At 43.6% G+C, this 17,216-nt stretch overlaps 1 protein-coding gene across 1 annotated transcript; it reads right to left on the bottom strand.

Moving 5' to 3' along the window:
• Positions 1-346: 346 nt before the first annotated feature.
• Positions 347-16,860, bottom strand: PGM3 (phosphoglucomutase 3). The gene is made up of 12 exons (XM_004580433.4): positions 16,653-16,860; positions 14,138-14,322; positions 13,066-13,133; positions 10,343-10,476; positions 8,988-9,183; positions 8,152-8,309; positions 7,119-7,202; positions 5,687-5,785; positions 3,709-3,822; positions 2,778-2,900; positions 1,332-1,505; positions 347-739 (listed from the first exon to the last, which is right to left on the bottom strand). The coding sequence occupies exons 1-12, from the start codon at positions 16,854-16,856 to the stop codon at positions 650-652; spliced, it is 1,629 nt and encodes a 542-aa protein (XP_004580490.2). The 5' UTR covers positions 16,857-16,860; the 3' UTR covers positions 347-649.
• Between the last annotated feature and the right edge of the window lie 356 nt (positions 16,861-17,216).

The raw sequence follows: 17,216 nt of genomic DNA, 5'->3' as shown, positions 1-17,216 counted from the left end.
TTTGCTTTAATTTAAATCAGTTGGGGATTTGTTTTTGTTGTTACTCGTGTTCTGGTATCAGAATGGTATCCCTTCTCTGTAAGAGGTTTAGTAATGGATTAGGTTTTCTTCCACTACCTCCACTAAGACAGTGAAGAGCAACTGAAGCCTGGACCACACAGCCTTCCAAGTGTAGCAGGAGCATCTCCCTTGGCACAGAACGGACAGAGCTCCCCCTGTTCACACCTGATGTCTGACGATGTTAAGCAGACAGGTAAGTCATGTTCTAATCATTCTGAGAACTTTTTGTATAAAGATGGGGAATGCTACAAAACAATGTTGTGATTAAGTAATAGTAGTCAGAACAGGAGGTGGTAACATTTAATTTTCCAGCAGCATACATGAGTTGTTAACTTGGTATACCGTGAAGTTAATCATCAAATCACATAATAAATCCCAACATTTCATATTGGTGAAACAAAGGTAAATTTCTTTAGAAGTAGTAATTATTATTAAAATTATTCTTGTAGTGTTTAAGAAATATAGGGAGATCTAGAAATGATCCAAATAGGGACATTGTAAACACTGATTATAAATATCTCCGTACTGCCCTTATGCCAGCTTTATAAAAATGTAAAAAATACAGCTCCTTTGGAATATAAAAGTATCTTCAGAAATGTGGTTGGGGTCTTTCTCCAGTGCCTCCAGCCAGTTCAAACACTGCCAGGCTCACTTCATGAGCAAGGCTGTCTGCGCTTTCCTGCAAGTGACAGTAAAGGAGATTATGAGAAAGACAGCATCTACCACTCAGGTCTCTGGAGAGGGCACTTTCCAATTCTTTCACTATTAGGTTTAAATAAAACCTTTTTTCATCTTTCAGTAACAAATGCCAAGGCCCTTAAGTAGGTGAGCAACAAGTGAAATTCATCTTAAAAAGGTAAGTTTATAATTAGGCTATAATTTTTATTCCAAATACTAAGTACTTCCAATTAAACTTTGTCCAAGAATACCACATATGACCTAAGAGCAAGTAAACTACACAGGGCAAGGGCTGTCACTTATAGGAAACATTTTGGAAAACTCAAGAAACTGGAAGCAAAGATTTCATAAAGTCACAAGATTTTTCTTCCCAAAGTTAGAAATCTGACACTTTTGGAAAGCCTAGGAAAACAAAGTTATTTAGGAGCATAAATGGAGTGATTCTAATTTTGCCCGAGTACATAACTATTGACACAAATTTTGTGATCTTCATATCAGCCTTAAGTACTAGAGAGCGGTTCCAGATACTACTGCAACAGTTTTCTCTCCTAGTACCTCTCCCTACCCATGTGTTCAGAACATTCCCCTCTTACTTGTGAGTCTGCTTCCGCATAGACCCGGACCACATCTTCTGTGCCAGAGGGCCGGACAAAAGCCCGTGAGAGCTGGTACTTGTTCACCAAGGCATCAATCGCCTCCTGCAGTCCTGGGGGTGTGACTGCTCGTCTTTCAGCATCTGTGGTGCTGATAACTCTCCTGTCCGCAACCTGAGCAAAAAACATTTCATGTTTGTTGCTATACTACATTCCCTTTCAGCTTAACCCACCCCACATAATTTCTACCAAAAGTGTATGCTAACAGACCTTTATTTTGGCTTAACCACCACAGAGTGCAACACTGATGGAACTTTTAGTGCTGTTTCATCCTAAGTTCCATCTCTCTATGGCCAAGGTTATTAATTTCAGCATTTTACAACTTCTATTTTGTTTTCAGTTTTTACAGAATTATTACCTTTAAAAAATTCCAGACTGTCTCAGCGTTACCACTAAAATAATGGTTAGTGAATACCATATAACCTAACAATTCCAAAGCAAGCTTCAGTTACCAGTGTAGCCATTCATCAGACGACTTAAGTTCTCAATAGGTTGCCCCTTGTCCTGTTTGACTGCTTTTTTTTTTTTTTTTTTTAAGATTTATTTATTTTATTACAGCCAGATATATACAGAGGAGAGACAGAGAGGAAGATCTTCCGTCCGATGATTCACTCCCCAAGTGAGCCGCAACGGGCCGATGCGCGCCGATCCGAAGCCGGGAACCTGGAACCTCTTCCGGGTCTCCCACGTGGGTGCAGTGTCCCAATGCATTGGGCCGTCCTCAACTGCCCTCCCAGTCCACAAGCAGGGAGCTGGATGGGAAGTGGAGCTGCCGGGATTAGAACCGGCGCCCATATGGGATCCCGGGGCTTTCAAGGCGAGGACTTTAGCCGCTAGGCCACGCCGCCGGGCCCCTGTTTGACTGCTTAACAGGAATCTCCTAGTTAAGCCAAAAACTAATCTCAACAAATTCTGTAGGTGAATGTGTAGTCTGGTGAATAAACCACTAAAAATCAAGAGCACGGTCATGTGTGGTAGAAATAAAAAAATCAGCAGTGTATCTGAAATGCCTTAAATTCTCTTGAGCCCACAGATTCTACTTAGCATCTAGCAAGGGAAAGTATTTTCACTTGAAATGACAGGCTGCCTGGGTTTTGCTTAAAAATAAGGGTATGAAAATGTATAGGGCAATGCCTGAAATCTGTTAAAGCCAGTACATGGTTCATTGTCTTACATTTTATATTTTCCATAATAAAAAAATTTTTTAAGAAAATGCAGAAACTCACACCATTTTCTATATTGGGAACCAGATACTTAACCATTCTATTGTTTACCTAAGTGAATTTATTCTCTGTATAATGGGTATGTCCTTGTGAATACAGAATACAAAATGGTATTTTATAAGAAATACTTGATAATAGTTGGAGTCAGAAGTTACTCTCATACCTTAACCTTGAGCTGTCTATTTGGAAGATCGGTATAAAGTGCATCCCACTGTTGCACACTCAGGCCCTTCAGCATCAAGATGGCCTCAATCACCAGCATGTCAGAAATAGCGTCACCCGTTGCCTACAGAAGAGGGAAACAAAAAGGAACCACTGTTAACACAAGCAAACCTTGGACATGAATGTTCTGAGGGAGAAAACCAACAAAGTAGTCTGGGTTTCCTCCTTCCCCTATCCCTATGCAGCATTAATGGACAGATTTTCTGTGTGTGGATCAACAGGTATGAAGAATAGGGCAAAGATATTCATGAGAGACAATAAACGTATTAAAGAATACGGAAGTAGTTCTTGAGAGTTCTGTCTTTAATGTAACCTCATCTCATAAGGATTAAGCTACTCTAAGGTTCCCACATAACATTGTATGTCTCAAATTTTTCTTTATTATGGTTAATCAAGAGTTCTAGTTATGTTTATAACGAAGAAATACGAACTTTGGTCTAAATGCAGTTGAAGTTGGATCGACTCTGCCATTTCCAGCCCTAAGCCTTTGATCCTTCAATTAAAAATGGAATTAGACTAACTCTTCTCCCTCTCTTACCATGTACAAGGATTGCAAAGTAACTATGTAAAGAGCCCAACATATAGCAGTTACTCAAACGTTAATCCCACCATTTTTCCTTGAGTACTGTTCTTGCATAGCTATAATCTGTATTCTCATATCAACTATCAGCCCACATACAAAGAAACTTCAAAAAATTCATGGGAAATACTTGTTACAGGAAAAGCATGCCTGGGTTTCAAACTTTTTTTTTTTTACTAAAGTATCTTTCAATTCCATTTTCCATGAGTTTTCTGAAGCACCCTTTTATATGAATGTGGAGTTAACTGAAAAACAAGCAGAACCCAGAGTCCACCGCCCCATCCATTCTGACCTGGTTGAATAAGTCAATAATATTTTCAAGCATCCTGGCAGCCTTTTGTTTCTTATCATCCGACTCTTTGGCTAGTCGTTTTATCTTCGCTTCAACAGCTTTCTTAAACAGTGCCTGCAGTGAAAACCTAAACATCAGTCATGCAGCGCTATCCCAGCCCACCAGGAATACTGTCGTGACAGCTCAGACAATCTGTGTCCAGACTGAAGAGGGAGAAGCTAAGGGGGGAAAGAGCAGTCTCACAATTTATGAAAGTAATGAGATCCAGTCAAAACCCCACGGTTATAGATAATTGGGGGAGAGGAAAGTTCTTATGGATTGTATGGATTGTAACACTTGTAAAAATTTAAACTGATGACACAGAAAAGGCCACCTGAACCAAATGTGACCACACAGTGAATTCTTCCTGTCTTTCTCCTCAGCTAACAAGATTAGTTCTGTGCAACCAGGTTATGAAGCCTACCTTAAAGGATATAATTCATAAAAACCATTAGTTTTATTACCCTAAAATTATTACATATTATCAGCTAAGCAACACCAGAAGGTTTTTTTTGTTTTATTGTCATAGTAAAGAGTATCAAGAACTTACATGACAGACTGAAGATTTCTGTCATACATTCCTCACCTTTTTATTGTCCTCAAGAAGTCCTAATCCCAGGAGGACAGCACACCACGCTCAGCTGTTTAATGAAATACATGGCCACCGATAAAATAAGGTACTGGCTGATTGCCATTTTGTAAATAAACTTTCACAGCAAATACCCTCTGCTGGGCCAGTAAAGCTAAGTGGTTGCAACAGAAGCGTCGAGGCCTGCAATGCCTAAAATATTTTAACCCACCCATTAGAAACTCATCTGCAAGTCCCTGCATTTGGTCACTCACTAAAGTTTTATTTTGTTGAAAAGGATTAAAAACGGCACCTTTTTTCATTTACTGCACAAGCAAAGAGACAGACTCCTCCCCAAATGCCCGCAATGGCCAGAGCTGGGAACACAAAACAGGTCTCCCACGTGAGTGGCAGGGCCTCGAGTGTATGAGCTATCACCTACTGCTTCCCAGCGTGCACGGCAAACAAGGAAGCTGGAGCAAGGCCAGGACACAGCCGCAGGCACTCGGATATGGAATGCAGGCCCAAGTAGCCAGGTCAAATGCCAAACACCTGCACATTTTTAAAAACTGTTAGAGGCAAGCATGCAGCTTAGCAGCTAAGATGCCAGTTAAATCACCCTCATCCCATGTCTGAATGTCTGGGTTTAATAATGGGCTTTCAGCTTCCTGTTAGTGCATAGCCTGCAAGGCAGCAACATGCGAGGGCTCAAGTAATTGAGCCCCTGCACCCATATGGGAGACCTAGACTGACTTTCCAGCTTTCAGCATTGTCTCCTCCTGGGGTCACTGAAGGCATCTGGCAAGTGAGCCAATGGATGGGAGCTCACTTTCTCCTACTCTAATTGAACTAATTAATATTCAAATAAGCAACAGAATATTCAAAGACCAATATAAAGAGTTACAAACCCTAACTTTCATAATATATGAAAATGTGAATTAACCGAATAATCTGATTTGCCACTTTCCAACTGTTTCAACAAAGTAGAATATTATCTTTTACTACCTAGATACAGGTTAAATCATAAAATTGCTGGCCAAAGCCAGTAATAATTGTTGATAAGAATTTATTGTGAAGCCTGGCTCAGTGGTTAAATCCTCACCTTGCAAGTGCTGGGATCCTATGTGGGCACAGGCCCATGTCCCAGCTGCTCTACTTCCCATCCAGCTCCCTGCTTATAGCAGAGCAGTAGAGGATGGCCCAAAACCTTGGAACCCTGCATCCACATAGGAGACCCAGAAGCTCCTGGCTCCTGTCTCTGGATCGGCTCTGGCCATTGCAGCCGCTTGGGGAGTGAACAAGCAGACGGAAAATCTGTTCGTTCCTCTCTGTAAATCTACCTTTGTAATAAAATAAACAAAAAAAACTTACCGTGCCATGTCCATTTGCTTCAAAATAAACTCCAATGTCAAACTCTTGAGCCTTGTGGTGCAAGTGTTTTACACCTGTTTTAGTGCAGTAGACGGGTACCTATAACACAATTTTACAGAATATTTAATCCAAAGTTATTGTATACTCACTGTCCTAGTGATGCATCAGAAAACCTACTTACTGGAGTTCAGTCTGATGAGGAAAGTAAGCATTACAATACAAAATGAGAACTGTTCCTCACAGAGACTAAAGCCAAGGGTAAAGCCTGGTGAGAAAGAGGGTCTCCTACAAAGATGGCCAGTGGGTATGTGACATGATGTCACAGCTGGAGAAAGCTGAGTTCATGCCTCATGCGGAAAGTAGCTTACAGTAGCAATCTGCAAGCTTTTCCATAAACTACAAATAGTTTAGATCTGTTGGCGAGATGGTCTTTGTTGTTCTCAGTTGGGGCACTGTAGTGAGAGCAGCTGCAGACCACAAACTTGCATGGATCTGATGCACTAAATATTCCTACATGGTGGCAGACTGGATTTGATGCTCAGACCATTTTCGGCAATTCTTGGCCGCAGGTTAGGGAATGGGAGGAGTCAGGAGGGTTCTGCTCACACACATACCCTTGCTCTCTCTTGCTACCTAATTCCTGCTTTTACTTACATCTGGAGTTGCACCTAACCTCTCCTAGCTGCAAAACTGTCACTGTATTCCCAGTACTTATAACAGTCCTAGGCAGAGCACGCCTTATCATCTTAGCAAGTGTCATGAATGTAACTTGACGTAATATTAGTTCTCAGATGAGAAGAGCTGTCGGTAGCATTTATCACAGTTTGCCACACAGATTTGGATGGCCATCTGTGTTAACTGCCTTCATCCAAGGGAATTGAACTAACTTTCCCTGCCCCCATAACAGGAAATGATTACAACTTGGAGCTAGGCACCTGTCAGACTCCAGATATTGAGATACAAGGGTGCTTTCTTCCTTGGAGTTTATATTGGAAAAGAGGTGACTCCAGGCCCGTAAGAAAACATGAAGGTGCTTAAAGTATTCTAGTGGGAAAATGAAATTAAAAGGTAACTCTATTTTAGGGTCAAAATTTTTTAAATCCATGTAAATTTTTTTAAAGAACATATACTTCCATGAGCTTTTTGAAGACTCCCCTCTGTGGAGTCGCATATTCCTCAGCCATAATTAGCCTTTAGTTAGTCACATTCATTATCAGGAAGCAGAGAATGTATACGTTTGCTAAGGAAAATACTCCATGAAATGGAAGAGGGGACAATTTTTTTTTCTCATTTTGATCTCTACTTACCCAAAAGCTCAGCTTTACAACATTACAGCATAGATACTTTTATAAGGACAGTCCTGATATTTTTCTTGCAGAAACTGCTTACAACAGAATTATTAAACAATCATAACATGAAAATGGTTCAGTACCTTCATAACTTCTTCAAGATATCGTGTTGAGCTTCCATTTGCATATGCAGTTTGTACAACACCAAGATTCAAATTTTCTCCAATCTAGACAAAACAGTGACACTTAACTTGCCACAGTGCAGAGACTACAAAAACAACATGATGAGAATTCTGAAGGACAAAATCTTGAGCTGGCTTGGCTGTGCTGGAGTTTAATGCAATAAGTGACTTACTAAAATTTTGTATGTACACTGAAAGGTGGCTTTTAGAGCACCACCAAGGGCAATTCTGTAAGAAATCTCCCTTAAAGAAGTCTGTGTTGTCCCGATCTTTAATTCTGTCATAGAAGTACTGAATCCTTCAATGAGATCTTACCAGATCCAAGTCATTCCCTATAATATCCGTTGCTTTAAGCTAACCCAGGAAAGATTCCAAAAAGTGCAAAACAAATCTCACATTTCTAAGCTTACCCTAATGATAAAAAATAAATCTCTCGAATATTTCCTGCTAAATTTGGGGCTCTACAGAGTGATGGTGAAACTCTCATTAGGGTGTTGGTCATGAAGAAACCAAAACAACAAACTTCAAATCATAAAAGCTAGCCAATGTAAAGAAAAGAACCTTCAGGCTCCAAAACCAATTCCCCAACATTAAACATGAGTAAGGGGCTGGCATTTTGGCATAGTAATGGGTTAAAGCTGCTACCTGCAATGCCAATATCACATATGGGCATAGTCCACATCCCAGCTGTGCCACTTCTGATTCAGCAGCCTGCTAATGGCCTGGGAAAGCAGTGCAACATGGCCCATTGGCCCTGGCCACCGCCAGAAGGCGGAACGTTACTGTGGCCCCTTCCCATCACCCTACTCCCAAAATTCTTTAAAATAAATAGGTCTTTAAAAAAAATGACGGGAATGATTACCTCTTTATTTTCTGTCATAAAGTAAGGGAATTCCCATAAATTGTGCCTTGGAAACATCCAATAACTGCTACAAAATTATTTCACAAATATCAAGGCATTTTGCATAGGGCAACCAATCCCCTATCACCATACCTCCAACAGGAGCTCTTTAAGGAAAGTGCTAATTAACGTTGCTATCTTATCTCCATCTATGAGATGAAAATGACCATCTGCACCAAGGTAGTAATAAACAATTCTGTCTGCATCTCCGTCAAAGGAACAGCATCTCTCATTGGGCTTCATGTCCATTCCTAGCACACAGGATAACAACATCAATTTTAGCTTAAGAAATGTGAATGAAACTCAAAAATGTTTTACATTTATCTATTTAGCAACTAAAGAACATTTTCTCATTAAAGTATGATCAGAATGGCCTTACGTGACAAACATACTAAACTAAAACATGAGTGGTGGAGGAGGTGGGGTGAGATGTACGTGGGGGCCATGGTTTCCTTTGCACACCACATGTGATACAGAGAAGGTACAAGACAACTCTTTCTACTTGTCCTCAAACTGTGGCCAACATACCAGCAGCATTAGCAAAGGCTGAGAACTTGACAGAAATGCAAATCTGTACCCTGTGTAAATCCTACACCCCACCCATTAATCAGAAGCCCTGGGCTGGAGCCCAGGAATGTGCACGAAGCAGCGATACCAGATTGGATGCAACCTAGAATGCCAAAAGCACTGCTCCCGAAGGCCGCTTCCTAGTCACGCCTGCCCACCGGACTGTCGGGGGACCATGAGGAGTGCAGGGTCTTGCGGGCAGACAGAGCAGCCAGTCCTTTGCAGAGCATTGGCAAGTGGATAGATTCCTAAATATCTAGAAGTGACAGAGCCAGCCAGCATTGTGTCTTACTTTACTGCTCTGCCACCTCAGATGACACTGACTCCCAAGAGTTCAAACCTGTCGTGCTGGTGTGACATACCCTGTGGAGGTTTCTGATGACTTTTCACAAAGTCAGCCCCACATAAATGATTGAGTTTCCCTTTGGTCCCATCATTGAAGAGCTGAACCAACAGCCCCTGGGCAAAGCAGTGCTGCATTTCTTTTAGCTTCAGGGCCCCAATGCCATTGGCACAATCGATCTTGAGTGACTGGCAATCCTCTCTGCTGCAGGAAGCCTCCAAAGGAGATACGGAAGGAAAATGTTACCATTTGATAAGCAACAGTGAAAGACCTTATGTCTGGGTACAGAGAAACTGATTCTATTACTTGCATTAATGTCACTATATAAACCAGGGGGCAGGGAAGAAAACATATACATATCCAGATGAAAACTGTAAAACAAGAAATGAAAATATGAAACACCCTAGACACTGGCAGAACTCATACAAATAGAGCCATTTGTAGAATTAATCCTCAGTGAAACAGGGTCCCTTAAAAATGGTCCTCTGGGGCAGGTATTTGGCAGAGTTTACCACTTGGGATACCTGCATTCCAGAGCGCCTGGGTCTGTGTCCCAGCCCTGCTCCCAGCTTCCTCAGCGATGCTGAGCAACAACTGAAATGGCTGAGTACTCACACGGGACATTGAGAGTCACTTGTCTGGGCTCCTGGCTTCTGCCTGGCCTCACTCTGACTAGGTAGGTGGTTATTTGAGGAATGAAACAGGAAATGGAAGATCTCTTTCAAATTTTTTAAAGCAAAATTTGTTAAAAGGAGATTAAAAACAGATATTATAGCCTACAAGACAGTCATGCAAACTTGGAGGAATACCTAATGAAAAATACATAATTCATAATCATTTATGCATACATAAATGAACAGGTGTTAGGCTTCACTTTTAACTGTCAAGTCTCTTCTCCAACTGAACCTTACCTGAACCCCAAAAGTCCCATGAGAAAAAGGGCTTTGCTGTAATGGTGCCTGGTAGTAGCATACGCTCAATATTTATTAAACAAATAACACATACCCCTCAAGTCTCTTCAAGTTTAGCAACCCAGTGGACCTGGGAGAAACTGTTCAAGTGCTAAGCCAACAATGTCCACGTAAACCCTAAGACCACATTCATCTGAATGAATAGTTACAGCGACCCTCACCCAAGACTACCACCATGCCTTCTCCCACGGTGATCTTCAAATGTCCTGTGTGCCCTGCCAGGTAAATGCCAACATAGTTTGCAGGATCCCCGCACCAGAAACTTGGGGAGCCCTAGAGGGTAAAAGGAGGTAGGCCATGCCTTGGGGAAAGGGAGCAGGAGCAGTGAGACTGTCTAACAGAAGCCGCTGGATGGATGGTGCTACTGCAGCCATTTAAACAGCCACCTTCCAGAGGTTTTTACCTGTTTGGTAAGTTGCACAAAGGCCGTGGAGAGTTTCTGATAATAGCCTTCTACGGTTGCCTTTCCATACTGGCCATCAGTGTTTCGACAGCACACCATGTAGTGCAGCTGTGGTGTTGTTACCAAGCCATAATCTGTCAGGAAAGCAAAAAGCAATTCACTTTGCTGAATCATTTTAAGAAAAAGCTAACATACGGTCACACTGTCAGAATTTCAAGGTGACAAATTTTTTCCTAATAAGACATCTCAGAAAACACAAAAGCACTCACTTTCACACTAGCCAGACACACAGAAATCCAGTGCATGGCACGTCACACACTCAACTCTAAAAGAATCATGAGACACTGAGCGGTGGTAAGCAGTCATTTAGAAAAGACAGAAAATAATACAAATATAAGTCAATATGGAAAAGTAACAGTGGGGCCCAGCACAGTAACCTAGTCGCTAAAATCCTCACCTTGGACGCATGGGGATCCCATATGGGCGCTGGTCCTAATCCCGGCAGCCCTGTTTCCTCTGTCTCTCCTCTTCTCTGTATTATATGACTTTCCAATGAACAAGAAATAAATCTTAAAAAGATAACAATGAAGCTCCATTTCCATTAACAACACAAACTACAAAATTAACGAATCATCCAGAAAACCATCAAACATGCTAGCTCTAACACAAATCTCAACTTCAGGACTGAAGTAAGAGGCACCAGTCAGGCCAAGTCCACATGAAGGCAGCAACTCCAAGGCCTCAGTTAACACACACCAATTTTGCTCCAAGGACAATTCCTCAATGCCAGGAATTGAGCTATGCTTTCAGTGCAAAATAGTCCCTGATGGTCAAACATGGGGAACCCAAAAGACTGAGGCCTCCTGAAATAAGCCAGCACACTACACAGTCCGTGCAATGTGAGGTCCAAGCCAATCCCCACGTCCCTGAAAACTGCCATGGCCCTTGGTGGAGAGGACAACCCCTCCCAGGAAAGCTGTTCCTCAAAGTGCAGTCCCTTGCCTGGACCTCCAGCCCAGTGTGTGCTCCCACAGAACTCCTGCAGCACCTTGTCACAGAATTGTCCCAGGAAGTGCCCCAGGTACCTGCTACTGGACTTCACCAGATGAATAAACCTTTGCAAAAATTTCTAAAGTTCCCTACAAAATAATTTTCCAGGAAAATCAAACAGCTTCCAGTCAAATATATCTAAGGCTGCAAGAAAACCACCACGAGCAATAAGCAAGAGAAATGGAAAGAAAGTCACAGCAGAGATGAACCACTATCCAGCACTGAAGTGTCCAGCAGTTAAGGCTGTGGCCCCGGTGTGGTAGCCTAGTGGCTAAAGGCCTCACCTCGAACACACCAGGATCCCATTTGGGTGCCAGTTCTAATCCTGGCGGCCGCACTTCCAGTGCAACTCCCTGCTTGTGGCCTGGGAAAGCAGTCGAGGACGGCCCAAAGCCTTGGGACCCTGCACCCGTGTAGGAGACCTGGAGGAAGTTCCTGGCTCTAAATCAGCTCAGCTCCGGCCATTGTGGGCATCTGGGGAGTGATCAGCAGACAGAAGATCTATCTTTCTTTCACTCTCTGTATACCTGACTTCCCAATAAAAATAAATCTTAAAAAAATAAAAGGCTGTCAACAGAGTTAAAACTCAAACACAAGAGTCTGGGCCGGAAGCAAAGGGGAGTCTTCAAGCTTCTAAGCCCTGCAGTTGAACAAGACAAATGGCATTTTATGAAGGCAACCCTGGCTCTGATACAAAGATGAAGAGAATGCTACAGGGAACTCACAAAAATAAATAAATAAATAAATAAATAAATAAATAGGAAGAAACCAAAGCACTACCAAGTAAGCATTTGCTGGGAGATCTCTACATGTACTAAGTACAAAGCACCACGATCTAACCCACTGACCCGGAAGTCATTCCCGCAGCTCCATGCTCACCACACACCAGAAAACCTTAGCCTGCAGTATTCAGTTATCTCCGCTCCTCTCTGGAATCACTCCCACAAGAACCGCACATCCCAGAACTGATCCCTCTCCCCCCGCCACCTTCCTTTCCCTTCCCTACACCCCACCCCAACACTTCCCAGTGAAAATGCGCTTTTATTCTTACATGAAATCCTCCACTGCACTTGGAGCACAATCCAAATCCTTGCCCTGCTCTACGCTGGGACAGCAGCTTGAGCCCCTCCTCAGCTCGCCAGTCACAGTCTACCAGCTTTTCACCTCCCTGCTTTCATTCTCTGAAATCCATACACTAAGCTAAGGAGGAAAAAGAACAAAAAACCAAGCAAACAAAACTGGACCCAGCACACTAGCCTAGTGGCTAAAGTCCTCGCCTTTCATGTGTCAGAATCCCATGTGGGCACCGGGCACCAGTTCTAATCCCGGCAGCTCCACTTCCCATCCAGCTCCCTGCTTGTGGCCTGGGAAAGCAGTCGAGGACGGCCCAAAGCGTTGGGACCCTGCACCCGTGTGGGAGACCCGGAGGAAATTCCTGTCTCCTGGCCTCGGATCGGCATAGCACCGGCCCGTTGCGTTCACTGGGGGAGTGAATCATTGGATGGAAGATCTTCCTCTCTGTCCTCCTCTCTGTATATCTGATTTTGTAATAAATATCTGGGAGCAATTTTTTTTTTACCTTTAATTCATCTGTAATTTAAAATTTTTAAATGTATATTTCTTTTGTAATTTTTCTTTTTAAAAGATTAATTTACAATTCAATAACTACATACCATGGAATTGACCTCCTAAGACCGTCACACCATCAATTACAGACTGTGCAAGTCTCTGACTGCTGGACCTGGGGAAGAAAAGCAAGAAAATAACCAACCGCATCTTGAAACCCAGAGTTACCAGTTGTGAAGGTAAATGCTGAAATCATGTGCTACCAATTTCTAAATCACTGGTTAATTATATTAGAACAAAAAGCTATCAACTTGGAAAAGGTGACTCAGGCTAATTACACACATTTTCCCAGCAGCCTTTCACAACCTACTTCCCAAGAAAATTGTGGATCTTAAGTGAAAACAGATATAAAGGACACCCCAAACACCCTAGACCCAAAGACGTCCCACGTCTGACTACAGCAACAGAAATGTGTTCTGGGAACATCTGAATGCTGCAGGTGCCTGCTACACGTAACACAGACAGTACTGGGCATTAAACCACCAAGGGTCAGAATCTACTTTTCATTTTATAAAATCAGAATACATTATTTCTCTGTGAAAACAAAATAGATCATTATCTAACCACTTCGTAGAAAAAAAGATGTGACATTTAAATGAGTGAGTGACGCTGAAGGCCAGCTACGTAAGGGACAGCTTTAGTGCGGGCTAATATCCCTTCAGCACGTAAGTCACTTGGCAATCAGCAGTATTCAGGAAACTCTCTGGTAATAGAACAAAGGATTTTTTACAACTCTAAGACGCCAGGAGACTGAGGAGAAATTTTGCTTTAATAGAATCTTTGGATAAAATTCGATCTTGGGGTCTGCGTTCTGGCATGGTCTCAGGTATCATGGAGTTAAGCTGCCTACCAGGCTGATACTGACATACTATGCCAAAACCTGGTTCAAATCCTAGCTGTTCCACTTCCAATCCAGCCCCGTGCTAATGCCCCTGGGAAAGCAGCAGAAGGCGGTCCAAGGGCTTGGGCCCCTGCACCCACGTGGGTGGTTGGCGTTTCAGCTCTGGCTTCACCCTCCTGGCGGGGCCACTCAGGAAGGCGCCACCTGACTGAATGCTTGCCACCTGCCCTGGGCATGGGAATCCCACAGCTGTGTTCTGAGCGGGCGCTAATGGTCACCTGGTGTCTCTACCGATGACTACGAAGGCCTCTTGCTGCAGACTAACGGCTTCCTTCTCGCTGATGTCCACCAGCACTCTCACCACATCCTGTTCCTCAGCGTTGGCCAAACAAGTGGCGTGTTCCTCCCAGGCAGGGGCCAACATCTCACCCAGAGGATCGATCAATTTTACACCATTGTCTTCCTTAGGAGAGAAAGAAACCACGAGCAAGTTCACATTCATGAGGGAAAGTGAGGAAGCAGGACCCGTGGTGGGTTCTCCCTGCCCACAGCTCAAGGAAGCTACCCCTGAGCAGCTAGCTCCTGCTCGTGCCAGCCAACACCAATGTCAGGCCCAGACTGGGTGTGGCACAGATGAGGGGTCTTCAGGAAGTCTATGGGAAGCAGGGATAACACAAATGGATTTCAAACACTTTCTACGCCATACTTACCCTTTAATCACTGTTTTCTACACTTAAGTCCCCTTACACATTGTCCTGACAAAGTCTCATAACACACGTGTCAAGTTAACTAAAAATCCCACAGGGATGAAAAAACTGAGAGATTGGACATACATAATCCCACGGCTAGTAGATGGCAGTGCTGCTGTAAAAACATCTGGTCAACCTGACTTCCAAACTTAACAAGCACTGTGTCCTACTAGCTGTTGAAGAGGCTGCCCCATGCATCCCCCAGCAGACAGGAGCACAGATGGAGGGCACACAGAGCACCTCTTCACTCTCCCTCCGGACTCTGAGAGCCAACTGACCAGCGTGCCAACTGCAGGGCAGCACAGAAACTGAAAACACTCCCAACTCTGTTCTGTTCTCATCCCTGGAGAGTGGAAGTGAATGGAAACAAACAGGACACACTGTTCTGCCAGCACTTCTGGACTGGCAGTAGCTGGGAGGTGCTTTTTAGGCACCATCAGTCAGTTGCGGTCACTCTCCCCTTTAGACATGTACACGTTCATGGTGATCACACATTTGGAAGAGGGACTGTGTGGGGGAGAGGAGGTCCCAGCGCCTCACTGACCCACAGGGCTTTATCTTGCAGCTGATGCAGCTACACAGGCAAACACATCACACCTCACCAATCAATTAGCAGCACAGGATTTCAACCGTGTACTTCATGGGTTATCAGCAGACAGAAGGAAGCAGGTTGCATCAAAACATTAACAAAGAGAGAAACAACCTGCTAGTAACGAGGTAAGTGTGCCCTGACAGGGGAGTAGCTAAACATGCAGCGGATGTGTACATGCAGAATTCTCATCCAGCCTCGGAAAGGAAGGAAATCCTGCCATCTGCCAAAGCCTGGATAAACAGTGAGCCAAGCAGAAAAGCCAGACAGAGCGGGAACACATCACAGGGTCCCGCTGAAAGTGAAGTTCAAGGGGAACAGAAAGTAGAAAAGTGGCATCCAGGAGCAGGAAGTGGGGAAGTGTTGGTGAAAGGCTACAAGGTGATTAAGTTCTAGAGGCCTAAATGTACTGATTAGGGTTAATAATGTATACTTCCCATTTATCAGTGGACTTTATTCTCATCACACACACGGATATTTACAAGAAGTGGTATGTACATGTTACAGTAATGCTTTCATAATGTACATATGTATCAAAATATGAAGGTGCACAACATGAATACAGTTTGTGACACCTGTAACTCCAATAAACTAAAAAAAATTCAGGGGCTAGAGCTGTGGCATAGTGGTTTAAATCTACGCCTGTATTGCTGACACTCCATATGAGCACCAGTTCAACTCCTGACTGCTCCACTTCCAACCCAGCTCCCTGCTGATGTGCCTGGGAGGATGACGGAGGACTTTCCAGGTCCTTGGGCCCCAGCACCCAAGTGAGAGACCTGGAAGATGCCCTGGTCCCTGGCTCCCGATCAACCCAGCTCCAGTCACTGTAGCCATTGTAGCCATTTGGGGAGTGAATCAGCAGATGAAGGAGCTCTCTGTCTCTTCTAATTCTGCCTTTGAAATACAAATAAGCTTTTAATAAAATAATTTTTAAAAAATCAAAGCGCCGCATCAAAAGGATTACTTTGATTAAAAACTTAATTATTATGAAGAACAGACTCGCCCGTCTTCAGTGACACTCTGCTGCAAACGCACGCTTGCCCTCACTCCTCCCCGCTTCAGCAGCACAGGAACTGCCAAGCCGCAGAAAAGCTGCCTGAAAAGGCTCAAACCCGTGTCTGGCGTCCCTGCCCTTACTGAATTTCAATCTCTTCCATCACTGTTATTAGGCATTAACATTTTACATGACTAACCATAGCTCAATTCAACTAACAAAAACATTCCCTAATGTTTCTAATATGGATACTGTCCAAAAAATGACATTTTTATTTCAGATTCTCTCCACACCCACTAAAGAGTCATGGGCTAAATGACCACTCCCTTAAGAAAAAACTGTTCCAAACCTAGACACAGTCCAAGAATCAGAATTGGTCCTTTGGGTCTAACCGCCTGACGCCAAGGTTTAGTCTTATAAACAACAGTTTGCTGTATCAATAACACTTAAAGCATTACCTCAGGATTGTGTGACGCTGTCACCATGACGCCAATCGTGGACGTGGTCTGTTTGGACCTCAGGACAGCTAATAAGCCCATGCGGAACATCACGTGATCAAGATGTTCTGCCTTGGTCCGGAATCCCGCAGTCCCATACTGAAGGGTCAGTCCAACAGGCTTGGCGTGTAACACGGAGTGTCTGCTGATCGCATCTGAATCCATGTCTGCAAAGTGAAGACACGTTTCAGGTAGAACGGTACAAAAGACCATTCTTTTCTCATCTAGCAAGCCAGTCTGACTCCACACCTGCCCAAGAAATCTTAAGTTCCAAGCAGTAAAGAAATCACAATACATTGTGTCCACCGTGTCCAGTCCTGAACCGATTAAGGGTAGGAATCGCGCTGCTCCTAAGTTAGATCCTGATGTGGCCCGGCCTGCAAACATCTGAGCAATGAATGCGGGCTCTTGCTCCTCCTCCTCCCATGGAAAGGAAATGAACAAGACCTTCCTCTCCCAGCGCCTTCCCAATACAAGATCCAACACCAGGGGCCTTCAAAAACATCATGGGCAATGCACGCTTTG

The sequence above is a fragment of the Ochotona princeps genome, chromosome 1 (genome assembly GCF_030435755.1).
Source record: "Ochotona princeps isolate mOchPri1 chromosome 1, mOchPri1.hap1, whole genome shotgun sequence".
NCBI lineage: Eukaryota > Metazoa > Chordata > Mammalia > Lagomorpha > Ochotonidae > Ochotona > Ochotona princeps.
This window is presented reverse-complemented; position numbering and strand designations above follow the sequence as displayed.

Coding starts and splice junctions, on each gene's coding strand:
- PGM3 (XM_004580433.4), bottom strand. CDS start 16,856: ATGGATTCAGATGCGATCAGCAGACACTCCGTGTTACACGCCAAGCCT. Junction 13,134..14,137: donor GTCATCGGTAGAGACACCAG/GTGACCATTAGC, acceptor TTTCTTCCCCAG/GTCCAGCAGTCAGAGACTTG. Junction 5,786..7,118: donor ATCTTGAAGAAGTTATGAAG/GTACTGAACCAT, acceptor ATTGTGTTATAG/GTACCCGTCTACTGCACTAA.